Raw genomic sequence first — 26,595 nt, 5'->3', positions numbered from 1 at the left:
ACGCGTTGCACACGGTTGTGACGAAAGTTTCCCATGATGAGGGAAGGCTGCTCATGAGTATCATTGCTCTGAGTTCATCCTCGATTGCCATCCCCTGAGATGAGATTTGGGAGCTTATGCTTTCGTACTCATTGAGATGTGCTTGAACCGAGTCTGATTCTTTCATCCGCAAGTTGTAGACACGCCGGATCAGAAACATCTTCGTTGCAGCGACCTTCTTTTCGTAGGTGTCCGACAGTGTTTTCCACAGTTCGAATGTTGTCGTACACGATTGCACCGTAAAGTATACCGATTCCGATAGGTGCATCCGAATCGTGGCGCGGACGATTTTGTCCAGCTTCTGCCACTCAATTGGTTTGTATCCTTCTGGAGGTTCATCATTTTTTATGGGATCGATTTGCCCCTTGACTATGAGATAGTCCTGCATTTGCTCCTTCCAGAAGTTGAAGTTCGATCCATCGAACTTTCGTAGACTCATTTCTGACGAGCCGGATGTTGATGCCATCAAATTTGGTTTCGGTTGACGAAGCTCGGTTCGGAGTTGACTACGAACCTTGTTGGAGTGCAGCCGGTTGGCTCACCTGATATCGTTCTAGTCGGATTTGAACCCGAGTCGGTTCGGCTTCGAATATATGTATTGTTGAACTTGCTCGAATTGACTCCGGTAACTTGAGGGACAGAACCGACTGGTCTTCCCGAATGTTGCCGAGTCGGAGTGAGCCCGGTTCGCTTCCGAATATATATGCCAAATACCGATTATTGAAACCGATTGTCTGGACCAATTCTGCTTCGGGTGACTGCAGCGACGAGAGAGACGGATCCAACTGATCCTCCCGAATGTCGATCAGCCGGATGAAGCACGAATTGGGGTTGTTGTCTTGAGACCGATCTGCACCGAGTGGTTACAATGAGCGGCGAGCAGCGTTTGATGACCTCTTCGGATGCCGTTTAACCGAGTGGAGCACGATCGTGTCAATGTTGCACAAGGGGATTTCACCTCGAGCGGTTACGATCACAAGGAACAGAGTACAACCGGCTGGCTTACTCCAAGCGAAGATGATCTAACGCGATGAGATGCAAGCCTCGTTTTTCTTCTTCTTCTCTGTTTCTTCGAATGACGCAAGAAGCCGTATGTTTTGCAGACTAGGATGAAGCGAAAGGCCGAATACTGTGCAGGCTGTGATGAAGCGAAGAACCGAATGCTGTGCAGGCTGAGACGACGGCCGACAGCGGGTTGAGGAACCTTGCTCTGATACCAAATGTTGGAGACAAGGCCGTGTCGCGGAAGATCAAGTAGCATTCGATTGGGGTTGAGTACCTGCGTATGACAGTTTCCAAGATCGTGCACAGAGAGAGAGAGAGAGAGAGAGGAGGCACAAAAGAACTCTTTCTATTCAATAGAAAACAATAATACAACCAACCTTACAAAAAGGTTACTAGGTCACTTTATATAGTGACCGACTTAGGGCAACTACCATTTATGCTAATTACACAAATGGCCCAAACTTGAGCTATACAAAGGGATAGTGTGAATACGTCCATTATACACTTGTATTCGACACTCTTACCCCGTTCTTCAAATATGCATAATGTAAAGTGTATGTTGGTCTTACACATGAAGAAGCCAAGTTGTTAGCGTAGGACCACAATAATGATAATGACTATAGATAGAAGATGTCATGTAAAGAGCGCATCAGGTTCTTTCATCACGAGTACCTTGATGCCTTGCAAAAATTTGGTCCTAGGCTACATCCTAGATTGCGACGACATTGTCTACTTGAAGTGGGGATAGTAGTTGATGAAAACACAAAGTCTGAGGTTTGAGGAAGTATGACTCCTGGTTTCAACTTGCTTCAGAATAGGGGAGGTGTGGGACCTCCAAGATTGAATTTTTAGTATGTGGGAGTGAAAAGAGATAAAGGGTCAAAGATCAAAGAAGGCTAAGTTGGACCCACAAGTGGAGATAAAGTCTAAGTCACGGAAAAGTGACTTACTGATTGAAGAATTAGTCGAGGACATGAAGCGACTTCCTTGGTGTTCATTGCAAGGGATAAAGGATGACAGATTGTTAATATCTATATTGTCAAGTGTGGCCCCCAAGGAGTTCAGCCTAGATGAAATGTTGATAGAGTTTCAAAAGTGGGTAATCTATGTGATGATTGTTGTTCATTGGATTGCTTTGTTGATTTGCTCTTTATTCTAACCTTGGTTTCTTTTCTTTTTTAGCCATAAGGTTTATATGAAAAGACAAGAGTTGATAATGAATAAGTTGTCCCTGCCTATGTGGGAAGAAGTGGAGCAATCGTGCCCAAAAACATCATCATACAAGGATCTTGAAGAATTCTTCATTGTGTTTAGAGAATGGGTATGTATGTTTTACGAATATTAATTGATTTTAGGATAATGGGTATCTTCTTACCATACGTATAATTGCAGAAACCACCTCGCTCAAAGAAAATGGGTGACAGCAATGAAGGCATACCAAGCGCCATCATCACCAATTTGGAACGGGCGAAATATGAAAAGTGAATGACAAAAGGAAAGGAGTTGGAGGTGCCTAAAGACTCCAATACTGTGAAAAGCTTTTTGCACAAGTGTGATCCTTTCCGACAATTGTACTATAGTGTATATAATGGTGATGTGGGTAATATGCTTGACATATTACCCAAGAGACATTACACATTGCTCATCACGGATATACCGTATGGATTTCGAATAATAGGCTCCACATATAACAAATATCCGCAAATAGAGAAGATGGTAAAAGACTTTCCAGAGCTGACCTTGGCTCCATTATGGCGCATCGTAATATTTCATAGTATGGGTCAAGCTTTATCGGTCACTACTGCATTGAAGTTGAGATGTCATGCCACCGAACACATGCATTGGTAAACTTTAAGTTGCTATATATTTAATGTATGGCTTCTATTGTACTTACGACATATATATTGACTTGTTTCGATTCCATTACAATTAGGGTTAAAACGAACATAACTCGTACCCCGGGCGATCAAATGGTCGGTGCTATGGAGCATTTGAGCGTGGGGTACTATGCCGCTATTTCTAAGAAGAAGGCTCGGGCACATGTGAATGAGCGGAACATCATCAACAATATCATGTGCCTAGCTGTAACGAAGAAATTGCGTCATTTGTCTGGCGACAAGTGTCTAGTAAACCCGTATCAAAAGCCCCATCGATTATTTAATCGATTGGTCGAGTTGTTCTCGAACCTTGATGATTGGGTGCTTGACTTATTCTCTGGAAAATGTATTCTCATAAGTGTGAGGAATTTTTCTTAAAATAAAATAGAATTTCCTGTCTTTGTTTTCTTACTTTTGCATGTATGATTGTTTATTTAGGAACAACGACTGCGTGCGCTCTCAAGTTGTTCAGGAACTGCGTTGCATTGGAGAAGGACCCCTCCCAAGTCAATTTTATTAAGATGAGGATCCAAGGTATATGGGATTGTCCCGACCAGGACCAAGAGGTTGGGGCAAAGCATATCAATGAAACTGACAATGAAGTAGGGGACCTTGTCGACCTCAAAGATGTATTGGAGTTCGATCAAAGACAAGATTCAGCTGAGTAGACGAAACATGTAGATGCAACACAACTGTCAATTGATCTTGGAGAGCATCCTGTTCTAGACCTCCTAATGGAGTGAATTGTATAATACTTTGTATTTGTAACTTAAAACTTGTTTTGAAATATAAGTCGTTTGAGTACCATTTGTTTACACTATCTGATTGGTGTCTCGAACTTTATGTATCTATCATATGTTTGCAAAGGTTGACTCGTAAAGTATGTGGTTAAGTATAATTTTTATTGAATAGATGATGATGAACTTATCGATTGTATGACAAGTGTTATTATAATTGTTTCTTGATTAATATAATTGAATTTAGCTTTACTCGAGGATTTATGTTGTCTTTAATCTTGGTTATTTAGTTTCGAGTAAACACAATAATATTAAGTGAACGTTGTTGCTCACTTGATAATACATTCATGTTGTTCATGTATGATTGGCATATAATGTTCGTAGTGGTTTTTGGGCATGTGTGGTATATTGTGAGATATTCCTTTCTGAAAAAAATTCAAATTATATCCAAAAATCCTATTTACTAATTCGATATAACAATCTCTATAAGATTTAGAGATAAATATAGCAACAACATTGAATTACTAAATTTGTTGTCTTGGATTCGAATTTAACATTGTGTACAATAAAGCATATTACAATTATAGTTGGATGCATTCCCGTAATCTTATCTAAATTTTGGATAAATTTGTATTTAAATTGAGAAAATATCGGTTAAATTAGAAATCTTGATAGTATTAACTGTATTTTTGAGTGATGTTTTAAAAAATCATGCGCGCATGCGTAATAGATTCTTGAAAGTTTGTTCAAAAATGTTAATTCTTGACATCTCATGTATTTATCAATAAAGGAATGCAACATATTACCTGTTTCAAATGACCTGGTGTTCTTAATTCGAGCTCCTCTATCATGTCTTGTTGTTTATCTCGATTATTCAATTGCTCATGGAGGTAATCAATTTCTTCATGCTTGGCCTAAAACATGACCTGCATTTTCTTCTGGAGTTTGTCCAACCCCCGGCCAGCTTGTCGGAGTCGATTCTTCTTGGTTTGCCCCTTGGTCTCCACCTCTTCTCTTCTTTTATTGGTTCGTTCAACTAACTTCTCATGTTCTTGTAGTTGATCCCATAATTGTCGATCGGGTACATGTGGGATCTCTATTTCGCGTTCTTGAAGTCGTTCCTCTACTACCTTAAACTTGTATTTGCCATTCGTAACCAGAATGGACATGCCTCCCATTTTGTGATGCCAGTCGATCACATGTGGTTTTATTAATACATTCACTATTGAGCCACCATCCACTATACTACCCGGAACCTCTTGACCTTGAATGATTACCTTAATTGTTGGGCTTTGCTAGTCCATTATTGTTGGTCCCTTAATTGGGTTGGTAAAGTTAACCGATACCTTTTCCGACTCATTTTTTGCCATAATGTGAGTGACCTTTTCTGTGAAGCGAGATACCAATTTTAGTAACCTTGCCAATGGCAACGATATTTCGCAATCTGCCAAGACTTGCCATGAGTCATCATCTTCAGATGATTTGGCCATTATTTCTTCTTGTCGAATTCCTAATTGTCTAGCGTGATATCCCATTCATTATTCTCGTTCAACATCCTAGTGACATTGTTGTTGTTGGCTTCATCTACCCATTGCTTGGCCGCCTTCCGAACTACTTCCTGCACATCCCACTCATATTGTTTCATTTTGCCTGTTGAACTTTCGTAGTTACCATATTTACCATTGGAGCCTTCCTTTTGTCTTTCGTTAGACACTTATTTGCATAGTGTCCATCTTTTCTGCAAATGTAGCAATTAGGTATTGATGGCCCACTAGATTCTCCATTCTCATAACGTGATTGCTGAACATCCTATGGTTCCGGCTCATCTCGAGCTTTAGAATTATATTGGAATTGTCGGGATGCCTTGGGTCACCTATTGTCGTCCCATCTATCCTCATTGAAACGACGATTAGGTTGTCGATTGTCATCATTTCTCCTTAAGTCATAGGATCTCCAATCATCATGATATCGATGACCTTTGTAAGGGCGTCGATCATTTCTATCATGCCTTGGTGAATGGTCAATGTCATAATTGTTACGACTATCCCTATTGTAATCATCTTGACGGTCATCTTCTCTCCAGTAATCATTGTAGCGATCATCCCTTAGATAATCATCTTGTTGATTTCGATCTGAACGATAACAATCATCGTATCTTGGCCGATCATCATCCCAAAACCGGTGCATCTGCCGATTCATATCATCTTGGTGGTCATCATGAGGTTGTATCTGTCTTACTAGAGCCACGAATTTGTTCAGCAGATTATATTTGCATTGATCGATCATATGTGCCTTTGAATGACAAATCAGACAATGTGTGCATAAAGTGCATTCAATTGTAGATTTCCCTGGATTCAAACATGTCGTGCACTGAATTGCTTGACGAAACCTTAATTCCTCCGGAGTTGGTAAGGACTTCTGTAATGATGCCAGAGACATACTATTACTTGTTTGCGTTTTATCCATGATGAGTGCTTTGTCAATCACCTATTCTAGTGAGTGATCTTTAAAATCAAACACCGCTAATGTTGTCCGAAGTTTCTCTCGTAGTGCCGATAAGAAAGTATCTCCCTCAAGAAGAGGTTGTGTTAACTGCCTTCGCAAGTTTTGAAACCGAATAATGAACTGTGCAACCGTCTCATGAGCTTCTTGATAAGCCACATAGAATTGACTCATGGGCTTCTCTCTTTGGAATTTGTCTATGGAACAACCTAATAAATTTGTTGGTTAGTTGTTTAAAGGATTCAATCTCACCTACCTCATGTTGTGAGTACCAATTCGCCGATTGCTCATCAAGCGACAATCCGAACTCTGCGATCTTGTATTTTTCAGCATCTGCTTCCAACTATCTCTATGACACATGGTTAGCTTGCCATGTCGTAAGGAAAGCGCACATATGCACCTCTACATTGGCTTCATCATTGTATTTGGGATAGGGATACGACATTGTATCCTCCTCAAAAACTTCTACTAAGTTTCTCAGGTAACAGTTCTAGTCGGACGGCTCCTCGTCCAAACTACTGTTGGTGTATAAACTTGGAACTTCGCTTAATTCCCCTTCATGTTCTTGCTGGATTTGTTCTACAAACTCCAAACTATTGGAATTACCTTCTTCTACACGTCGAATCTCCGATCTCATGTGTGGTCTTCTGCTTCCTGTAGGCTGGTCTGTACTAAGTCGACCAGAAGACTTCCATTATCCTTGTTCTCTACTCGCAGCAGATGTAACCAGGCGTGCCAAAATATTGTGTTGTCTCTCTGTCGACTGACACAATGAGTCGAACGACTTAATCACTAAGTCGTCCTATCGGAAGATTGTGGTAGGAGATGAATTTTTGTCGACTATGATAATCACTTAATCGTTATCCAGATATTAATCAATCATATTTCATTAGTACAAGTATAACTTACAAACTTGATCGACTGATAATGATAGCTATAATCTACGTAGTAGAGAAACAGAACATACGACACAATATATACTCCAACTACCAAAATTATATTACTAATCACAATAGACCAATCATGATATAATGCTCTCGGTCCCTTTTTATAGGTGACATGAGAGTCTTCTCCAAGATATACACTTGCTTGTTCGACAAGAACCTACAGTTATACTAACCGTTCTATTTTCTAAATTACTCTATTTTTTACTTAGCAAAAATACAATATTCGACTTCTCTCTTTTCATAGTTGTTTGACTCCGACTCCAACTCCTCTTGTCGACCTTTACACTTTAGGTTACCGACCGGCCAACAGATACATACAACTTCCATCAACACAACCCCGAAACGTCTTCTACTAGCAGAAGCGCATGACTACAAGATGGCGGGACATGGGGAACAAACAATAACTTACGAAAGATTAAAGGTTCACACTATTTTTGGCCAAAGATGAGAGGAGAAGTTGAGGAATATATCTGGTGTCCAATTTGCCAAAGGATAAAAGCCCCTCATAGGCAACCTAACAAACTACTACAAGCAATGCCAATACCAAAGGAACCTTGGGACATCATAAGCATGGATTTTGTGATGCACCTTCCTCCGTTACAAGGGCACAACACCATATTGGTGGTGGTCGATTATTTGACCAAACAAGCTCATTTTGTGGCAATGAAGCCACCAATAACATCGCATGCCACAACCAAGGTCTTCTTCAAGTATGTTTTCAAATATCATGGATTGTCATTGACAATAGTCTCGGACCATGACCCTCGCTTCACTAGTGATTTTTTGCAAGATTCGCCGGCTCATGGCCACGGAACTAAGAATGTCTTCCTCACACCATCCTAAGACGAATGGACAGAGAAAAAACCTTAATCGGGGCCTTGAGGATTACTTGAGGTGTTATGTTCAGACTAATTAGAAGAATTGGGTTGATCACTTGGACACCCTAGAATTTGGTTAAAACCCAACTAAACATTCAGCTACAAGTTTTTCACCTTTCCGACTACCAATACGAAAGGAGGTCGCAACACCATTAGCAATGAGTGCCAAACCAACGTTACTAGAAGTGAGGATTTGGATGAGTTTTTGAAGGCTTGGCAAGAAACTTGTTCCAAGGCACAAGAGAACCTACTTAAAGGCAAAGAAGCAATGATAAATCAAGCTAACAAGCAAAGGAAGGATGTGTCCTTCCAGATTGGTGATTTGTTGCTAGTGAACGCCAAACATATCCGACTCCTAGAGCCGTTGATGGCAAAACTTAATCATCGGTTCTATGGGCAGTACAAAGTATTGAGATGCATCAATAATGTGACATACAACCTTCAGTTACCACCAAGGCTATGCATCCATAATACATTCCATGTGAGCCTCCTCAAGAAATTTGTACCTAAACGGAAGTGGGGCCATGGACCACCACCACTATCACTTCTTTCATACCAGAGGCTATCCTTCAACAACGACTATGAAAAGGACAAGTCTAGTTCTTAGTAAAGGACAAAGATCAATCGCCCTTAGAGTCCATTTGGATAGAAGAAGCTACAATGATTAAGGGACATCGAGAAATGGTACTCGATTACTACAAGAATCGAGAATAACCCATGATTGTATAGGGACTCAAGCTCTAGTTGACCGGGGAGAATGCGGTGCTCCTAAACAGTCCCAATTGGAATGTGGTCCCAAAGTGAGTTGGGACAAACCCAATGTGTTCCAAAACAAGTTGGTATGGGCCTGACAAACCTACTCTCAAGGTGTGTTCACACTAGTTGAATTTGATTCTAATCAATAGCCAATGTTGCCATCAAATGTAGAAGTGGATTTGTGTCAATGGCATAAAAGAGAACAACTTAGTGGATAACCTTGTCTTACTGATTTGAATAATGTCCATCAATTTGTCAGATATATATTAACTAAATATCATGTTCAGCTTTTATGGTTGTCATATGTATTTTACCTCCTACCTACACATAGCTTGATAAAGCAACATGATCAATTCACAACATAAGCCTACTAACCTTAGTTTATGACAGATAATTTTAACTTCAACCCTATGGTTATCTCCCAAAATATCAATTTCAATCCTGAAATTCTGTACCCTTATCATGAACCAATTTTAAAATAATCAGTTTTGCAAGAAATTGTTCAAAGGGAAAATGAACAAAACAAGAAGACCGTTGTATGAAGTTAAAAGTCTTTTAACTTTCTGGTGTATAAAGGGATTTTCAAAATTTAATGCTAGTGAAATTACCCAAAAATTACATTTCTTTCCAAATGCTATGTGAGAGGTAAATTAAGAAGAACATGACCGAATGCCGATAGACAAAATACATTGAACAGTTGGAATGTGCAACAATCTAGTACATAGAATATGCCTTCAAGATATGAAATAGATGTATTATGATGGTCATACCGATTCTGGATAGAAAAACTATGATACCCATCATTTGGACCTATGCCGTCTATGCTCCAATTCTTAGTTTCCTTCATAAAATATACACCAACTCATGTTGGTCATATTCTCATTATTGATACTCATGGTTGTCTCTTGACAATATTGTTCAATGTTTATTCAAGAGAAATCCGTAACAATCAGGTATACATACTGACAAACTATCCTGAATGAAAAAGAAACGATAGCAAGAGATGAAAATATCACCAATATGATTGAATAATAAAAATATTCGAACAATAATGATGATTACACAGCAATCTTCAACATGAAGTAAATCACATAAACCACATACTTAGTAGAACAAAACTTTAATTCTATAACATATATCTTGAAGTATATTATCAGATTGAATTGATACATACAGTGTATATAGTCATACCTTGGAGGGTCCTTATTAAAATTTCTCATCATCACTGAAATCTTCACTACCATGATTCTCATCGTCAACGTTTTTTTCCCTATGCCCATGATCAGTAGTGATTTCTAGGAAGGACCTCCCTAAATCCTCATCATCATGAGTTTTTCTTTGTCTCCTTACGTCAAGTATTCCTTGACATTCCCTCACATCATTTAGCCTTCCGGCTTGCTTCAATCTCAGAATCAATACATCATGGGCAGCATCATCACCTGTACCTCCCTTCCCTATAGTTGTTTGGAAAACAAGTTTTGCTTCAGCCACTCTACCCGATTTACATAGCCCTTCAATAAGTGCCCTATACACTTTCACACTTGGAAGGCAAAATCGCACTACAATTCCCCAACTTTCAAATGCTTTGTCTATTTCCTCACATTTACACATCCCATAGATCAATATGTTGTAGCTTGATATAGGAGGTACAAACCCTCGATCCACGAGCTTACTCAGAAGTTTGCATATGTTGCCAATCCGACCATGCTTGAATAGGTTGATCAACAACAAATCAAAAACATCTGGGTTTGGAAGAAACCCATGTTTAATCATGTCATGGACTTGTGTAAGAGCACACTGTATTTTACCTTCTCTGCATTGCCCTTTGGCGAGGACATTACATACAAATGAGCTAGGGTTAATACCTCGCTCTCGGATAAGCTTAACCACTTTTTCAGCATCTTTAACACAATCATTGCGGCAAAGACCCTCCAGTAGCTCATGATATATAGACACATCAGGGCTACATCGATGCTCATGCAAATCAACAAGAATGACATAGAGGAGACGGGTACGTTTAGCCTTACACATGGAATCAATGAGGTAACCAAAAGTCTTCAAATCAGGGCGGAACCCCGCTTTTAGCATTTGCCGAAAGGCCTTATGGGCTTCTTCGAATTGACCAGATGCTGCATAGGCACGAACACGGAGAGCATAAGTGGATGCATTAGGGATGATACCTCTGTCTAGCATGTGTTTGAAAAGCTCTCTCATCGTCGGGAGACGGTTTTCATGGACAAGAACAAACAACAGTGCATTGAAATGTGTGACGTCGGGATGAAACCCAGATGCAGTCATTCTCGTCAGGGTAGACATAGCCATGTCAGGCATTCGTGCCAATCCGTAGCCCTGGATCAAGAGGGTGAATTTTTCGGGCGAGTTGAGAAGAGAAGGGTTGTCTACCACATGAAGGAAAGGTAGAACTAGTTCTCTAGGTTCCCATAGTTCAAGAACGAGGCTTCTGATTATGGCATTGTGTCGGTATCCGGGTTGCCGTGCTGCCCAAATGTAGATGCGAAGTGCCCAGACAGGCGCATCTGGGAGCTCGCCCGTACCTCCACAGGCACTGATACCTGATGAGTACTCATCAGTATAGGTGTCTATATCGCTTCCCGTACCACCTCTGTGATTCGTTGTGGAAAGGCCACTAATGAGGTGTGTCACGTGATCTGGAGTAAGGGTGAACCCTAGGCTTGAGGAGGCGCGTCTGGAGTTTGGGTCCCAATCCGACTGCCTTATGATACGACCAATCGCCTTCACTTGCTCCAACAGCTCTAGACGGCCCCGGCTATCTGATGCAATTTGTGATAAAGCTTGGGAGAGTAGTGACAATCCCCTGCTTCTGGTTGCTGTGCTTCTTGCTCTTTCTCTTTCTCTTTCTCTTTCTCTTTCTCTGCGTGGGACTTCTGAGAAGCCATCGCCCAGCCTCAGCCCCCACCTCCACCTCCTCACGAGCATCACCTTGCCTTTGCCTGCATGTATTGAGAGAAGGAAAGGACGTCAGAACATCTAACAACCTCTTCTTCTTCTTCTTCTTCTTCTTCTTCTTCTTCTATGGGAATCACCATGCCCCCCACCCCTTACGGGAGAAGTGAGTCTCTTCTCATTCATTACATACCACCACAACCTGCACGAGCACCACCACTATTGTAAAGAAGGTTATTGTAATTTAGGGAAAAGTACCAGGATACCCCTGGAAGTTCGCCTATTTACCAGAATGCCCCTCTAAGTTCCAAATTTACCATTGTATGTTGATCCTACAAGCATTCGAGTTCATGATCTTCCACATGCCCACAGACAACATATAGTTGTGAACTTCTCGGATCTTGTCACACTCTATAATTTTTGTTCTATGTGTTACAGCCTCATTTTCTCTGAGTGAGTGTGAAGCATAAGATATGTGAAAACCGTGTGATGGAAATCGATACATTATTGCTTTTTGAGAATGTGTCAACAGCGGGAGACCCAACAAGGGAGCAAGTGTAAATTCTTAGGAGAATTAGAGTTGTTTAATTAAAACACAGGGGTGGTTTTAGTATGATAGGAAGTATTGGTTAGGTTGCCCAACAAATCAAATATTGTTAAGGTGAGTAACTTAATAGTGACTTACCACGTCACATTTATAAGTTAGCCACGAGGTGCAATTGTAATAGAGCCAATGTTTGTCAATTGACTGTTAGTCGAGGCTATACATAATGAAATACAATTTTGTTTCTCCTCAATACTCTATAAATTGTGATTATCTATGTTGATTTGTGTACACAATATCACAAGAATTTGCATGAAGGATGTGGAAGATGTGGATGGCCCACTAGGGTCCCAAACTAGGGAAGACAGGTTTGGAGGTATTACCAATGAGGTTTGCAAAGTCCAATAGCAAGTTAGCATGTGGTCGCGCTTCTGGTGTTTTCCATTCCTAGTTCGCTCAAGTGCACATGCAAATGTACATTTCGTGTCTTTGGTATTATGTTGTAATGTGGAGCTCTATGTGGAATGTGAGTATTTGAAATATACTTGAGTTTGAAAGTGTGCATCCCAATGTGCAATGCATATATTTGTAGTATCTTTCAATTTCTTTGTATATGTAAAAATGTCCATATGAGTGCATGTGCAAATTTGTGTAATAATGTAAGGGGGTTGTGTATGTTTAGGTTAATAAATGTGTTTGTATGCATTCTTGTGTGTACATGTAGGTGATTGTATTCGGCGAATATGTGTTTAAAATGTTTGCATATGTAAGTACAAATGTTGTTTGAGAATATTTGTGTTCGTCTTATGTATGGTTTTATGTGTTTCTAAATATGTGTGTGTTTGTGTCGTTAGTAATATTTTATGTTTCTATAAAATGTGCTTGTATGTGTTGTGTGTGTGTGTGTGTGTGTGTGTTGTATGTGCTTGTATGTTGTATGGGCATTGTAAAATAATATGATTGTGGAAGCTAAGACAAAACCAGCTCATCCGGACAACAAAAGAATACAGACACAGGTTTAATGGAAACCTTACACGGGAGAGACAGAGTTAGAGCTGAACACAAAAAACGTGTGTATTCCAAAACACTAAAAACTCTTTGTACATACAATGTGCTTAGTGAGCTCTTTTATACAAGTCCATGAAGGACTGACAGAAGTATTGACATGTATTTCAATGCTCATACGAGCAACTGACACTAACTCCTAAAAATATGCCTACGTACTAGGCTAGATCCGTAGGCCTCTAACGGCCTATCAGTTCATCTTGATCTGGATCTCTGATCCGGCTCTAGGTTCCGGATACCGATATATCCGAACATTGATCTAGGTACTTATCCGGTTCTCCGTTCCAAATACCAATCCGGCTCTGGTTTATTCAGTCAATCCGGATCCGGTTGAGCTTGCCCGCTCAATAGGCACTCTAGAGCATTTGGACAAAACGCAATAATAAGGTCTTTGATCGACAACATTTGTATGAAGTTAGCATCTTTAAGCAACCCCTTAGCCAATCTCTATTTGATTGTCTTCAACCTAGGGAGATCACGCTACAAATTTACAACCTTTACTTTGAGTGCTTCTAAGCTCTTTAGTGTCTAATCGACACTTGTATACTTCTCTTTATTCTTTGTGGGTTTTCACCCCACTTTGAGGTTTCCCACTAAAAGTAAAAGTGTTGCTAAAAAATGTGTTATATATATAAATACAATTATACATGTGTGTTAGCTTTGATACTTGAGGGGTGGTGTAGACTTTATACATTTAGATTTAAATTTTGGGGTTCGAGGCGCTTGAGGTCTTCACTCGATGGATAACTGAAGTGGAGAACCGGTCGGGACACAAAGTGAAGACACTACGATCTAACAAGGAGGAAAATACGCCTCTCGGACCTTCAAATAGTACCTATTCGACAAAGGGATCAGACATCAAAAGATTGTTCCATACACACCCATGCAGAATGGAGTGGCAGAACGGATCAACCAAACGATCTAGGAGGGGGTGGTGGAAATGCTCCAACAAGCCGGACTAAAGCTAGAGCTTTGGGCCGAAGCATTGTAGATGGCATTATATCTTATTAATCTATCGCCGTCGAAAGCAATTAGGCTCGAAGTGGCATAGGCACTATAGTTAGGCAAACAGCCTGTTGGGAACTAAGGCCGTCAATGTAGAAACATAAACAGATTTTACTCTGGGTAGGACATAGCCACAAACACAGGGGTGTCCGTTCTGGACACTTCACCAAAGGGTGGTTAAGGGAATGATGTTATTCGGCACAGATCTGATTCCAATCCGAGTATTTTCTGGATATTCTCCGGATGATTAATACACAACCGATTAATGAAAACACCCGTAAGATTATGAATGAAAGTGTAGAATGGTAAGTAAGCAAGAGACACAATAGAATTAAAGTAGACGCTTAAACTTTTATAGGATCCTTTTATAGGCATCCGGTTGGAAATACAAAATGGTGCCTTACCAGCTACCGGCTATCAATCGGTCCGGATCCGGATCGGTACAACTATTTCGGATCTGTCCGTTCCTATAATATTCCTAATTACTAATTAATCTAATTATCATATCTGACTCGTCCCTTCTCATATATTCCTCCGCATCATGCTCGGGCCAACACATGGCACGCCCGTGGGACAACGCTACACGTCGAACCCACGGGTTAGGTCTTTCACTCTTCGTCAAGTATCTCCAAAATACTTTGATCCAAGGGTTTGAGTGGTTCTTCATTCTGTTATTGTTGTTGTCCTGCTCTGACTCCCTCTAGTTGATCCATTTCGGCTTCCTTTTCATTTTTGGCTCTCTCCGCTTGCTCCATCACGACTGCTTACGTATGATCCGTATCGGCTCCCTCTAACTGCTTCGTATTGTCTCTCACTGGTTGCTCCGCTTCGACTTCATTCGACTACTGGTTTGGTTGTGGCTCCACGGGTTGTTCCTCATTGATGATATTTATGGCCTCCGCTCGCTTGGCCGCTTCCTTCCGCTGACGCTACCGCTCATATCACTCGAACTGCAATTGTGTGTCCTTTCATCGAGCCTTTCAATCAGCCTCTAGACAACTTTGAGGTGAGGTTTGGCCAAGGCAAAAAATCATCCGACAATTCCTCTCGAATGGTGATAATGCTTTCCTCATCCATCTTGTAGAAATTGTTGCCCACCTTCTTCCGGTTTTCCACATCGGCTCTGAGGATCTGTAGTTCTACCGCTTGTTGTGACCATTGATTCCATATTGTGGCCGAACAAGCGTCAATATTTTCGTCGTCCGGTTTTTCCATGTCGTGACTATCATCTAGATCCGTTCAACGCTAAGGTTTGTACTATCCTCCATGGCCTGCTTCTCGTCCTTGAACTGTTTGATGAGGACAGCGGTGGCCTTTGCCTGCACTTCATATTCCAAAAATTGGGTCTGGTAGGTCATTTGTAACCTATCCAAAACCGTCTTTGCCCGTTGCACTTCCTTGTAGTGCTTTGTTGGAGTTCCGTTCTTTCTTTTGCCGCTTCCTCCATCACCTTCGTCATCATCTCATCCATGATTTTACCTTGATCTATTAGCGCCTCTGTTTTTTCCTTTAGCTCCGTCTGGACCACCTCAAGCTTTTCTTGGTGTCGATCATAATCCAACCCTAGCTTCTTATGTTTCGCTTCAAGTTGCTTATGATCCCTATGTAGCTCTTGAAGTCTTCCGTTTTCTGCTTTTGGCGCTGGTTAATTTGAGAGCATACCCAATCTTCCCGGTCCTTTTGTTGCCGAATCTCTTCCTTTAGCCTGTCTATCTCTGTTTCGGCCATCCTCCTCAGGAACTTGTCTTTTTCCTGCAGTTGCTTCTCTCTTTCTTCCTTCAGTCGGTTGTTGTTCACTTGACTGTTTTGGAGACATTCCTCAGTCCTCCGTTTCTCTTCTTCGATTGTCTTCCTCTAATCTCTTTCTCACTCTCTTAATGCTTCTTGAGTGGCTAATTCCTTCCTTAATGTTTGTATTTCTTGTTCCCACTCATCTTCTTTTTTTGGGGCTGTTACGGCCACCAATTCTGCATCCTTTTTGGAGCTTTCTTCTGTAAATTAGCCAGTTCTACCAGCGCTGTTCCGGAGCTTGTACCATGGTCCATTTTTTACATGAGGACCCCAAACTCCTTGGCCCTTGCCAACTCCTCCTCCATGCTCTGAATTTGATTTTGGGCCTTATCCAATTCTTCAGTTGTTGTCAGCAACTGTTCCACCCGTCTCTGCTCCATCCGTTTCTCTTCATCTATCCGGTCAGCCACATTAGATACATGTTTCCCAAGCCATTCTAACCATTGCCGACATGTTCCGTGTTGTGTGAGTACAACGAATTTCTATATTGGCTCCGGCCTTATTTCTTGCTCCCCCTTGACCCATTATGCAAACGACTCCATTTGCTCCAATCTCTGCTCCGATAGGTATTCCTCTTACTGATGTTGCCCTAGAAGACCCGGTGATGTATGTCCTTCTAACTCCGGTTCCAATTGAACTGTCTTGACCACTTCAGGTTTGTTGGCTGGCTCCGTTTCCGGTCTGGGTTCCACCACCATGGAGCGGGGAATCGGTGTATTGTCCTCCGAACCCGATCCTTCCCCCCATTGCTCATTGTCACGCTTCCTTGGGTGACGTTGGAGGGTTTCGGTTGGTTCGTCTTCAACCTCCTTTTCCACGGTTTCCTGGTTTACCCTGTATACCACTTCATCCTGGTCTCTTTCATAGCTTTATCTTGATCGGTTTTGCCGTCTTTTCCGAAACTTTCTCAACCGGCTCTTGTCTCCAAGTATCTAGCACTTCTTCTTCCCGCCGAGATGAGTCCCTTGTTGTCAATCCGGGGTTGTGTTTTGGTAGGAGTTGATGCTATTTGGATGGCTTGTTGGGTGTGATCTCCAATCGGGCTTGCTTCTTCGGTTTGATGGTGCGTGTTGGGGGTAACAATATCGTTAGCCACTATGCTAATCCGCCCCATGCTTTCTTCCCATCCATTACGGACACGATTCCCACCCGTAGTGAGTTGGCCACTATCACCAACCAGTCCACCTTAAGGCCTTCAAATGTGGTGATGATGAAATCAGACCTGTTCTTCGGCATGGCGAGTGGTCAAGGATGAACAATTCCGTACTCGAGCAACACCCGAGCCACTTCCCCGAATAGGAGATTTCTGATGCCCTATGTCCGGTAGCCTTGCTTGCTATTGAGAAGTCCCCAAATTAATCTGTCAGTATTTTGGTGGAGGGGTTCTCAATGGAGCACAGACCTCCGGAGGGTAATCCGATGAGGTCTTGTATTGTTCCTTCGGAGAGCTCGTCGAGGTCGATCGTTGTTGTGACCTTCTCTGGTTCCTCGTGCGGTGGTGCTTCAACCACTCAGATAAATCCCTCAAGGCCGTTCTTGTTGAGCCAATCTATGGTGGCGGTCGAGAGTGCCATCGGCTCTGTATACTGTTCGTCGATTTCGCTACTACGGGTGGGTGCTTGGGCTTGGTTAATCACATGTGTTCTTTCGGAAACTTGTGTGCTTTGTTGTGCTCTCAAAAGCTTTCATTCGCGAAATGAGACTCCTTCGTTCGTCCAGATATTTTGAGCCCCCATTTTTCGTCGCCGCCTCTTCTTGATTCCCGTGCATGCACGTCGTGTATCATAATAGCATGATTATGCCGCATGGTGCGCTTTAAATGGGCTGATGTCACACCTTTTCATTGTGACCGTTCAAAATCTCGAATATTATCTCCTTTTTTCTTTTTTTTCTAGTACGGCTTGAACTTCTTCTCCATACCGCTATGACTACGACTATCTCCTTTCACACTTGTCCGCTACGACAACAACTACAACAACTATTTTGACTATCATTATACTAGTTTGTCGACCTATATACGTTGACTAGCTTGGTCAATCGATCTGACCAACTAACACACACACACACACAGGGAGAGAGAGAGTTAGCAGGCTATGAAAGTATATTAGAAAAATAACACTCTGTACATCAAAACGTGCTTAGTGGGCACTTTTATACAAGCCTGTTACATAAGCTGACTCAAGCACTTACAAGTACTTGAATGCTCATCAATGAGCATCTGACACTGATTGTACCTAATATTCCTATTATTAAGAATAGGAATAAAGACCTCCAATGGCATGTCGGCTTCTTCAACCGATCAAGTATCCGGCCTCCAGCCAATCCTTCCAACTGATCCGGCTATCGGCTTCATCAGTCAATGCTTCAGCAGGTCTGGCTTCCTATTGAGCTTGTCTCTCAACATATGGTGATCGGATTTATGCCATTGGAGCTTATGTATGGTTAGAAGCTTGTAATGTCCACTGAGGAATTGATCACGTCATGGGTGGCAATGCCATGGACTATGAAATGAGTAGGGAGGACCTATTGGTTGTGCGGATAAGAAAATTTGAAAGGTGTCTAGAGGACTTAACATTAGCATTGAACAAACTAAAGTGTTAAGAATTAGGTAAGTAATTAAGCAAGGATTAATTAGTACCTAATTATGTGATTAATTGATAAGCGAAAGATTATGTGATATGTGTGTGAGAGGAAGAGAGAGAGAGAGAGAGAGAGAGAGAGAGAGAGAGAGAGAGAGATACAACACAAGATGGGGGATGAGTAAGTATATTAAATTAGCATTATCATCATCAAATACAAAAATACCCACAATGAGGTATATATACATCTCATGTGCAAAGGTGCACATGTGTGAGTGGAATATAGGTACTAATGTGTAAGTCCTATATTAAATGACCTTGGGAGTGGAGGATCTAGAATATCCCACTTCAGTACAAGGTCCTATTTAAGGCTTTATAGTCAACACTTCTAACTAGATTCTATCTAGGTAACTATGAAGTTACATGGTTGACTAAATAACTAAAGTAAGTTGAGCTTGATCTCTCAACACACCCCCTCAAGCTCAAGTGAGAGGCGTTCGATATCCGTTTTAGTGGGCGTTCGACATTGTAGTCGTGCCGAGTGATGAGGTTCTTTGCTCTAGATGGGTGTCCAAGTTTTTCGCTCGCCGATGTGAGCACCTTCTTTACTCCAGGTGTCCGCATGATGGGTACACCAAACTCACTGTCTAGTGAGGGAGCCGATCCATCCGAATCATTATCGTCAGGGTGGTCGACTTCGTATTCGGGCATCTTACCTTTGCCTTGATCCAAGTTCGTACTTGGCCGCGACATGCTTGGGTCGCGTGGGGGCTCTTGTGGCCCACTAGGCGTTGTTGTAATCGGGCTTTCTTCAAAGCGATCTCCATCTTCTACCTCTTGTTCGGCGGATTCTGGGTCGAGCGGATTCAGAATCGAAGTTGCCTCTGTTGCGTACCACAATGCGGACTCGTCGAAGACTACATCTCGACTTACCTGAACCGCTCAGGTAGAAGGGTTGTAGCACTTGTATGCTTTCTTCTCTGACAAGTATCCTATGAGGATACATTCCTCCGACTTCACATCGGGCTTCTGTCGTTGTTCGTTCGGGATGCGTACATTCGCAATGCTTCCGAACACCTTGAAGTGCGACAGTATTGGCTTCCTTCCGACGAGGAGCTCGTAGGGAGTTAGCTCATGAACTCCATTAGTGGTGCACCGGTTCATGAGATAAACGGTCGTAGATGCCGCTTCGGCCCAATAGAAATTCAGCATGTGCTTCTCGTGCATCATGGTGCGTGCTACCTCGAGTATTTGCCGATTCTTCCTTTCGGCTACTCCATTTTGTTGGGGTGTGTGTCGGCACGAGAATTCTCTCCGAATGCCTTCACTTTGGAGGTAGGAGGTGAATTCGTCGGAGAAGTACTCCTTTCCTCCATCTGATTGTAGGCATCGAATGTGCCAACCGGTTTCTTTTTCGACTTGCCCCTTGAGCTTTTGAAAGTGGGAGAGCACTTCGCTCTTCTTCTTCATCGGGTAGATCCACGAGTAGCGGGAGTAGTCGTCGATGAAGGTTACGTAGTATCGGCGTTTGAGCCAGTCCCCATACATCCGAGTGTATGACGTCGAGGAGGCCTTGCTTGTGTGACTCTCCTTCGGGAATGGGAGTCGATGTTGTTTGTTGAGTTGACACGCTTCGCATACTCAGTCGACTCGTTTCGACTCGAATGTCGGAAGTCCGATGACGACTCCCTTGGTTTGCATCGCTCGAAGCCGTTGGAGGTTTATGTGGCCGATTCTCTTGTGCCACAACTCGATGCTTGTCTCAGTTTTGAGACCTTTGGCATACATTGCCGATTTCACCTCGTTCGAATCGAGGATGAACATTTGGCCGTCTCTCCGCCCCTTAGCTATGAGTCTGCCATCTTTCTCAATGAAACAACCTTCGTTGTTGAAGCGGACTTGCATACCTTGCTCCACGATTTGGCCGACCGAGACCAAATTCTTCGTTATTGTGGGCACGTGCAAGACATTCTTGATGCAAGTTTGCTCGCCTTCTTTCACGAATGGGACATTGCTGATGTGCCGAATGGGGTGCGTGATGTCGTCTCCCGTCTCTAGGAAGCTGGTCGATCCGGCTGTTATACGTTTTAGGGTTAGGGATGACGATTAAGATAGCATGATTATAATGATGGGTGTGATGATGGAGATAAGCATTGTGGAATGGTGGAGATGGTGAATGGTATGATGGTGAGAGAGATCATGTGCATCGAGAAGCATTACGGGGTGGGGGGTGGTGCCTAGAATGGCTCCACCCCCCTCCCAAGGGGGTTCAACGTTAAGGAGAGGGAAGAGAGAGAGAGGACAAGAGAGAGATTAAGAGAGAAATGTTCCTCGTATTCATTCATTCCCGATAAGGGGTTAAATAGGTACAAAGGGGTAGATCCACAAGGGTGCAAGCCCCCTTGGCATTCACACCTAGTCACTCACTCACACCTCTTTGTATCTACCACACTCACACTTACATTCACACTCATAATCGTATAAAATCACACATACGTATCAACACATTACATCTTTCACCCTCCCTTATCACACTTATCAATCACTCGTACATCTCGTACGGTAACACCGGCATTCATAAATCACGAAACCACTCTTTGTGAGATGTCATGTGATGTGAGGTGCCGGAATCGGCGAACCACACATCTTCCAAGTTGGAGGTGCTTGCGGAGTTGGAGTCCATCATAGAATTCGCTCTATGCCTCATTACGAACATTCCACCACAGTTGTCGTGGTCGGAGTTCAATGCATAGTTTGTGAGGTGTCGACTTGTTGAAGCCGGCTCACTTCTCTTTTTCTGACACTCCGCCTCGTAGTGGCCAATTTTGCCGCAATAATTGCAAGTTGTGGGCCTCGTTTGCCTACCATGTTCGGCGTGGAAGCTCCCCCTTCTTTCGAAGGTTCCTTGATGGCTTCCGTGAAGGTTTGAATTCCCTTCGCGTGATGGGTCGAATTGACCTCTTCTACCGCCGTGACCTCCTCCTCGGCCACCATCCGAATTCGAGAAGAACATTTGTCCTTCCGACATCTTGCTTTTGGTCCAGACGTGGTTCTCTTCGACCAATAGCATTGATTGGAGGTCGAAGAAGGAAGGAGGGTTTTCTCTCGCCAAGATTGTCGTCCGTAATGGATCGAATCATTGTGCGAGGCCGCCCAAACATACTTGAACCATCTCGTTTTCATCGACGTTTATTTTGATGGAGCCAAGCGAGTTGCAAATGCTCTTGATCTTGGCGTTGTAGTTTGACACGGACATGTCTTTTTGCCGAATGTTGTTCAACTCTTGTCGGAGTTGAAGCTTTTGGGCGGTCGTGTTGGCGGCGAACATTTTCTTGAGATTCTCCCACGCCTCTTTGGGCGTCTTGGCGTCTCGAATGTGGCGAAGCATGTGGTCGTGGACACATGTTACCAAACAATACATGACTCGACTCACCGCTTGCTCCCATGTTGCGTAGTCGACGTTCTTTGAGTCGGGTCGATTTTCTTGAGCGTCATTAATGTAGCTCCAATACCCTTGGCCGACGAGGTATTGGGTCATCTTGTACTCCCAAGATGAATAATTGCTCCGGTCTAGCTTTTCACTAGGGAGCGAGCAACCCATTTGTGTGTTCATGTTGATTGTAGTGTCTTCTCTTCTTTTGCTTTTCTTCCTTCGATCACGTACACGTGCTACGTAGCGGCACTACGATAGCCGATAGCCGGATTTTGTCGTCGGCGTCTCGAACACACAATCACGGAGTCAGGTGGGCTTAGTGGATTTTCTAAACCACACGCTCTGATACCATGTTAAGAATTAGGTAAGTAATTAAGCAAGGATTAATTAGTACCTAATTATGTGATTAATTGATAAATGAAAGATTATGTGATATGTGTGTGTGTGTGTGTGTGTGTGTGTGTGAGAGAGAGAGAGAGAGAGAGAGAGAGAGAGAGAGATACAACACAAGATGGGGGATAAGTAAGTATATTAAATTAGCATTATCATCATCAAATACAAAAATACCCACAATGAGGTATATATACATCTCATGTGCAAAGGTGCACATGTGTGAGTAGAATATAGGTACTAATGCGTAAGTCCTATATTAAATGACCTTGGGAGTGGAGGATCTAGAATATCCCACTTCAGTACAAGGTCCTATTTAAGGCGTTATAGTCAACACTTCTAACTAGATTTTATCTAGGTAACTACAAAGTTACATGGTTGACTAAATAACTAAAGTAAGTTGAGCTTGATCTCTCAACAGGAAGGTAGACTCCATAATAAGGAGAGTGTTGAGAATCAAGCTCAACATAGTGCAACGTGTGAACTCACCTTTTGAGAATCTATGATTACTCAAATGTCAAGAGTCACACCACTACTCTCTACACATTAACTATGTGTCATAAAATCATATTCTATGACACATAACTAATGAGTTACATATTCCCCATGACTATGAGTGTCGAATACGAGGGTATAATGGCCGTATTCACACTATCCCTTTGGACAGCCCAAGTTCGGGCTATTTCTGTAAATAGCATAAAGGGCAGTTGCCCTAGGATAGTCACTATATATAGTGACTTTGTAACCTTTAGAAAACGTTGGTTGTCATTCTTTGTAACTATTGCTATTGTGGAATATTGTTACCCGGCCGGTAAGAAGGCTTAAGGATGTCCAGACCAGAGTGTGAAAGGGATAGTTTATTCGGGAATTGTTGTAATTATTTTATTAATATGGACGGACGGACCAGAATCGGTATGCCGATCCGGATCCAGACCGATTCCGAATAGGTGCCGGTTGGCACCGTTTTGTACTTCGCAACGGAGACCTATATAAAGGCCCAGTTACAATGTAATTGACAGTGGATAATTAATAGAACTTATTGCCTTAACATTTCAGTATTGATTACCGTTTTGTACTCATTGTTATATCTTACACGTGTTAATGACGTATTGTTAAGTAACCAATTAAGGTCTAATTAAGTGTTGTGTCGTAAGTCATCTTGCCGTAACACCTTTGGTGAAGTGTCTTAAGTAGACACCCTGTGTTAGGCTGTTGTCCGGCCCTAGGATTAACATAGTTTTTGGCGACCACGATGGGATGCACAATCGCAGTGAACAGCGGCGGGAATGGATGACTAGGCCAACAGACAGCCCGGTTACGGAGAGAGAGAAATGATCATTCATGTTTCATTCATTCCCCATAAGGGGTTAAATAGTACATGAGGGGGTAGATACATAGGGGTGTAAGCCCCATTGAGCATTCATACTGGACACTCACTCACACCTCCTCATATCCATCCACATGCACACACGTGTGCATGTGTTCATATACGTATAGACTCACAACTACATTTACACCCCCTACACATGCACAACATCATGATAACATTCGACCCTCACTCATCACACTTGACTCTCCGTACATCTCGTACGGGGTAACAAATATAACACTCGTTTTGTGCCTATCTGTCACTCCCTCTCCCTCTCTTTGTCGTGATGTGGCATGCTCGAGGGTGGGAAAAACCGGCGAAAAGGGGGTCAAAAATGTGCATGTGCAATGTGTGTGCACACAAAAGCGATTAATTGTGCATATGCAAAATAAAAAGGAAAAGAAAGGGTAAAAGGGAGGTATAGAAGCTCGTGCAAAAAGTAAGAGAGAGGTGAGATAAAGGGTAGAGGGGAGACAGGCTATAAATTTATAGAGATAGACTTACATATTATATAAGAAAGAGTTAGTGGGTTAGTGGATAGTCACATTGACTATTAGCTAGAGGTGCACGATTCAAATCTAGTCTTATAATGTAGTGTGATTTAAGGAATTTTAGTCCTTTTTCATTGAAGACAAATTTGGCGACCCCCCCTTCTTTTTTTTCCTATAAAAGGAGGTCGAGGGGGGGCTCATTTGGAGGGACGTTTTGGGAGGAGGAGACTATCGCCAATTTTCCTTCGAAGCTCCTAATCTCGTTATTCACCACTTTTCTTCATCTCATACCCCTTCATCCCCCCATCGCCACGTGCTCGTGAGCCTAAGCTTCGTTGGCTCGACGTTGCTCTGCCCCGTTCGTTGTTGTGAGCCCGTGTGCTTGCCGTTCGGGTGGTCGTGGTTCGTTGTGATTGGCCTTTTGGTGGTGCTCGTGTGTTCGTCTTCGCCGTGTTCGGTTTTGTCTTGTCTCTAAGGGCATTTAATATTTATGTTTTGATTGAGCTTGTGGTTAACTATAAGTTGCCATTGTAAATAAAAAAAACCCCTATTTTATAAAGGGTCCTCTTGCATTAGAATCAAACACGTATTTAACTCTTTGGTCAATATTGTTCGTGTTTCTTTCTCTCCTTCTTTCTTTATTCGTGTCTTTCTTGTACGTTCGGCCGTCTTGTGACGAGGGGACCGTTTGGGCTTGCCCATGCACCTCTCCTCCTCATAAAGGCGTACGAGCATTTGTATGTGTGTTTGTGTCTTCCTTGTACGTTCGGTCGTCTTGTGACGAGGGGACCGTTCGGGCTTGCCCATGCACCTCTCCTCCTCATAAAGGCGTACGAGCATTTTGTGTGTGTGTTTGTGTCCTCCTTGTATGTTCGACCGTCTTGTGACGAGGGGACCGTTCGGGCTTGCCCATGCACCTCTCCTCCTCATAAAGGCGTACGAGCATTTGTGCGTGTGTTTGTGTCTTCCTTGTACATTCGGTCGTCTTGTGACGAGGGGACCGTTCGGGCTTGCCCATGCACCTCTCCTCCTCATAAAGGCATACGAGCATTTTTGTGCGTGTGTTTTGTGTCTTCCTCGTACGTTTGACGTCTTGTCACGAGGGAGCGTTCAGGCGCGCCCATGCACCTCTCCTCCTCATAAAGCCGTACGGACATTCGTGTTTGTGTTATCGTCCCCTTGTGCGTTCATGTTGCGTGCTCATCTTGCTTGTACTCGTTTGGTCACTTGGCTCGTACGGTGATCTCGGAAGGTCGACGAGTCTTGATCAACGAGAGCCACCGGCCTCACAAAACAAAAGGGGAACGAGACCTTGCTCGGGAAGGGGTGGGGAAGTAGTATTGTCATAAAGCAAACCTCGGGTCTTCTCTATCCCTTGAGTACTCCCTAGTCCGAGACCCCCGTGGTCCCGCCCAAGTAACACGCGCGCGCGAAACTTCGCGACAACGTGTGCATGTGTTCATATACGTATAGACTCACAACTACATTTATACCCCCTACACATGCACAACATCATGATAACATTTGACCCTCACTCATCACACTTGACTCTCCGTACATCTCGTACGGGGTAACAAATATAACACTCATTTTGTGCCTATCTGTCACTCCCTCTCTCTCTCTCTCTCTGTCTATCTTGTTTTATGCGCATACACATATTCTTCTTCATCACGAATGTTGCTTGCACTTTTGCATTGACGGCCTTGTCTCCGCAACATTTGGTATCAAAGCGTTGGAGGTTCTTCAACCCGCTGTCGGCCATCATAGTACACCACACGACATTCCGTTTTCATTTTCTTTGAAGAACAGAGAAGGGAGAAGAAAAACAAAAAGCTCACATCTCACTATGTTAAATCACAAATTGGAGTAAGCCAGTCGGTTGCACTCTGTTCCTGTGATTGTAACCGCTTGAGGGGGGCTCCTTGAACAACAATGGGCCCAATCGTGCTTCATTCGGTTAAACAACATCCGAATAGGTCACCGGACGCTATTCACCCACTTGTTGTAACCACCCGCTGCAGATTGGTCTCTTGGCAATAACCAAATTCGTGCTTCATTCGGCTGATCGACATTCGGGAGGATCAGTTGGATCCGTCCCTCTCATCGTTGTAGTCATTTGAAGCAAAATCGGCCCAAACAATCGGTTTCTTGTAATCGGTATTCGGCATACAATCGGAAGCTAACCAGGCTCACTCCGACTCGACAACATTCGAGAAGACTAGTTGGTTCTGTCCCTCAAGTTACCAGAGTCACTCCGAGCAA

At 42.8% G+C, this 26,595-nt stretch overlaps 1 protein-coding gene across 1 annotated transcript; it reads right to left on the bottom strand.

The window, feature by feature from the left end:
* Window positions 1-9,845: 9,845 nt before the first annotated feature.
* Window positions 9,846-11,868, bottom strand: LOC147867424 (uncharacterized). The gene has a single exon (XM_087315203.1). It carries the CDS (start codon window positions 11,697-11,699, stop codon window positions 9,948-9,950), a length of 1,752 nt encoding a protein of 583 aa, XP_087171329.1. The 5' UTR covers window positions 11,700-11,868; the 3' UTR covers window positions 9,846-9,947.
* Window positions 11,869-26,595: the final 14,727 nt, after the last annotated feature.

Source organism: Azolla caroliniana, unplaced genomic scaffold (assembly GCF_043228905.1).
Source record: "Azolla caroliniana isolate FFs.n. ecotype wild unplaced genomic scaffold, voAzoCaro1.0.p SCAF_2, whole genome shotgun sequence".
Lineage (NCBI taxonomy): Eukaryota > Viridiplantae > Streptophyta > Polypodiopsida > Salviniales > Salviniaceae > Azolla > Azolla caroliniana.
The sequence above is the reverse complement of the archived record's forward strand: the minus strand, read 5'-3'. Positions and strand labels throughout refer to the sequence as shown.

Bases quoted from the DNA above. Each gene is read 5' to 3' on its own strand.
- LOC147867424 (XM_087315203.1), bottom strand. From the start codon at position 11,699: ATGCTCGTGAGGAGGTGGAGGTGGGGGCTGAGGCTGGGCGATGGCTTC.